Source organism: Alosa pseudoharengus, unplaced genomic scaffold, assembly GCF_046254945.1.
Source record: "Alosa pseudoharengus isolate Yale_2024_CS ecotype anadromous, Long Island Sound unplaced genomic scaffold, YU_APseudo_1.1 YU_APseudo_1.1_scf_4, whole genome shotgun sequence".
NCBI lineage: Eukaryota > Metazoa > Chordata > Actinopteri > Clupeiformes > Clupeidae > Alosa > Alosa pseudoharengus.
The window spans coordinates 25,923,935-25,927,559 of NW_027468774.1; the positions used below are offsets into that span (position 1 = coordinate 25,923,935).

At 50.9% G+C, this 3,625-nt stretch overlaps 1 protein-coding gene across 1 annotated transcript; it reads right to left on the reverse strand.

Annotated features, from left to right (window-relative positions):
* Nucleotides 1-1,903: 1,903 nt before the first annotated feature.
* Nucleotides 1,904-3,397, reverse strand: gjc1 (gap junction protein gamma 1). The gene has a single exon (XM_076266902.1). The coding sequence runs from the start codon at nt 3,395-3,397 to the stop codon at nt 1,904-1,906; it is 1,494 nt and encodes a 497-aa protein (XP_076123017.1).
* Nucleotides 3,398-3,625: the final 228 nt, after the last annotated feature.

Below are 3,625 nucleotides of genomic sequence, written 5' to 3' on the forward strand. Positions count from 1 at the left end.
CACACCGCCTCTTTCAATCTGAGCAAGTACCATTGTGCACAAGGTTCATTGCTGTTTTAAAGTCCTGCTGAAACAGCCAGTCAGTTCTTCCTTGAGTAAACAGGACTGTGACTTGAACCAACGAGGAATCATTAAATAAAACAGGTCATCTAACCCTAATCGGTTTACTACTGGTACAATTTACACTGTATTTCTACAACACCTACATGAAGTTTGAGAATTTTCCTTACTGCAGTATGTCATTACCTAGGCTACAGCTAAATATAAAAATAGTTTTTCTTACAAGTTGGAAATGAAAGAAAGAAAAAATATATTAAAGATTTTATCCAAAGAAACAACTGATATGTTCATAATGGAAGTTTCTGATATAAAAAAAGTTCATAGAAAAAAACGTTAACTTGATTGGACAAAAACAATTAGGCAAATCCTGTTTGTCTCTTCAGCCATTCACATTGGCTTCACCGTATAGAAAAAACATTTTGACTCATAAAGGGATTAAATTCACAAATCTGTGTTCTCTCTAGTCAGGTATCTATGGCATAAGTATTCGTTTGCTAAACCGCCAGAGTACATGGCTCTAGGTGGCATCATCAAAGCTATCAAAACAGTGTATGGTCTCCCACAGTCTTTGCAAACATGTTAATGCACAGTTAAATACAATAGAAAGGCATACCTGTTTCACCTGTCTCATACTCAGACACATGGCACTGGCAATGTACAGTATTCAAAGGAGTTAGACTCGCCACTGTGCATTAGGTAGACATAGAGAGAAGAGCAGGATTGTGGGAATTTTTCTGGAAATACCTGGATTAGCTGGAATGCAACTGAATCTAATCTAAAATCACAGAACACTGGATGGGTTTAGCATTAGTTCAAGTGCTGGTGATTTCACCCCCCATACCCCTCAAAATGCTAGATTTCATACATACTCTGTAATTTTCTTACCGACTTATATGAATTAACCATAACCATACTTTTGAAAAAAAAAAAAAAAGGTAAATAAAAGCAAAAAGTCTTGAAACTACATCCGACCACATTCTATCCTACAAAAAGCTCCTGGGTGGGCTTTCATATGGCTCTGGATCTAATTTGGCCTGGTGTCCTGGGTCCAAGTTACAGGCAACCCTTTCAGTTTCACATAAACCCCCTGAAATGGAGGTAGCACACGACCTCCGGCACCTTCAAATCAGATTGTGCTTCTGTGTCACCCCAGAAGGGTCGGCAGGGGAAAGGGAACTGACAGCATTGCTCCGGGAATCTCTTGGGATTGGACAACTCTCATCATGGAAGACAGTGTCTGGAATGTCACGGACTAAAGAATTTGGAATTCAGTATGTGTTTGGAATGGCACATGACTCCAAATCAGGAGTCTTTGATCTGCTGCGTAGGGCAGCTAGCCAGCCAGTCAGTCAGTCAGTCGACTTTGGGATTGGCATGTCTGAGTGGGTGCTGGGTAAGGAGCGAATCGAGAGTTTCCGGTGAGTTCTCAAACACAATGCGAGCCATAAGGGGTTCTGTAGGACTCCCCTTGAGGAAGACAAAGGTGCATTAATTCGTCATGAGCTTCCATGCCACATCGTTGAGGCGGACAGATGGCAGGCCTGCCAGCTCTTTTGGCATGTGCCAGTCAGTGCGCAGGGCTGAAGCATTCGAAATGATGAAATCTCCCAGAAATCCCCTCTCTCTCTCCTGCAGAGGGCAAGGGAACTCTGAAGGCACTAAGAGGGTGTGTCCAAGCACCATCCCTTCCCCTCACTCTAATTAGCATGTGTACCTGTGTCTGTGTGTGTGTACCTGTGTGTGTGTGTGTGTGTATATGTGTTGAATAATGCATATATATAAAGTTGTATATTCGTATTATATATTCTATATCTATATATTGGATACTAGTGTAATGCAGGTATCAGATCCACACAGATGGCTTGCCCTCTCCTGATTTGCTGCTGCTGTTGCTACTGCTCCCTCCCCCACTCCCAGCGCTGCCTCCTCCCCTCCCAGACTTGGCCCGGTGGTGGTGCTTGCGTTCCCTCTGCGCAGGGGTGATGTTGCTCTGCGGCTTGTCATCGTCATCGGCACCCCCGCCTCCGCTTCGGTGTGTGTCATCTTGCTGATGGCCGCCGTGGTGCTGGCTGTAGGCCTGTATGGCGGCCTCCAGCTGATCGTGCGCCTGCTGGATGATGACGTCCTTGTTGTTGAGGGGCGGTGCGCGCGGCTCCGCGCCCGTGGGGAAGTTGTCCTCGTTGGAACCGTACTGCTGCTGCTCCTGTGCAATGTTCTCGCGGTTCTGCTTGCAGGCCATCTTGGCGTTGCTCAGGTCCGTGTAGGGCATGGCCTCGGGTTTAACCACGATGTTGTAGCCCGGCGGCGCCGATGGCGTGTTCCAGGAGAACGGGTATCCCACGTAGTCGGCGCCGCCCGCTCCCCCGACGCCGCCAGTGCCCTCACCCTCACTGAGCGGCCCGCCGGTGCCCCCTACGCCAACGGACACGCCGGCCGTTGCCAGCAGCCCCAGCTGGTACTCGTCGTCGGGCGGCCTGGCCCTCCGGCGGCGGATGATGTCAGTGATGGTGCCGATGCCCAGGTGCAGCATCTCCCAGACGTTGAGTGTGAGACAGAGGCACGTGACGCCATACATGATGCGCAGGAAGATGGTCTTCTCTGTGGGCCGTGACACGAAGCAGTCCACGTTGTGCGGGCACGGCTTGCCTGAGCACACGAACACCGGCGCCACGCGGAAGCCGTACAGCAGGTACTGGCCTGCCAGGAAGCCGGCCTCCAGCGCCGTGCGCGTCACCAGCTGAAGCACGTAAATGCGCATGAGCCCATCGTCACGGATGCGCCGCCGTCCATCGTGGCGCGTCTTGGGCTTGGGCCGCGGAGGCATGAGGTCTCGCCGCGGAGGCTCCGGCTCAGGCACCTCGTAGATCATAGGGTCATCCTCCTGCTCCTCCTCGCCTTCCTCCATCCCACTCCGGTTATTGCGCGCTCCGAAGTACATCTTCCTGGGTCGGCGGTGCGTGTAGCCGCCGCCACCCCCGGTGCTCGTCCCAGTGCCTCCCGACGCTCCTGACCCTCCGCCCCGTATGTCCTCCATCTTGGCGATCTTGTTAGCCGCATAGCCCATGTACATGAGCGAAGGCATGGCGGACAGGATGATTTGGAAGACCCAGAAGCGCACGTGCGAAAGGGGCGCAAAGGCGTCGTAGCAGACATTCTCACAGCCCGGCTGGCCCGAGTTGCACACAAACTTGCTTTGCTCGTCGTAGTAGATGCTCTCGCCGCCCACGGCCGTCAGCACGATGCGGAAGACGATAAGGACGGTGAGCCACAGCTTCCCCACGAAGGTGGAGTGGTTCTGGATCTCCTCCAGCAAGCGCGTCAGGAAGCTCCAGCTCATGATGTCAGAGGACAACGGGGCAGACAGTGTCTCAGAGGGCCGGTATCACAGACTCTACAGAGAGGGAGAGAGGAATTTTTTATGTTTAATAAAGGCAGATATCCCAAGTTCAACAGAGAGGAATAGAAAGAGGGATGCAAGATTTTTGACCAACCCCAGTAATAAAAAAGAGAGTAGACTCATGTTGGCAGCTTTTCAAATTAATACTACATTTAGTTTACATCTAGC

Excerpts from the sequence above, each read along its gene's own strand:
- gjc1 (XM_076266902.1), bottom strand. The coding sequence starts at position 3,397 with ATGAGCTGGAGCTTCCTGACGCGCTTGCTGGAGGAGATCCAGAACCAC.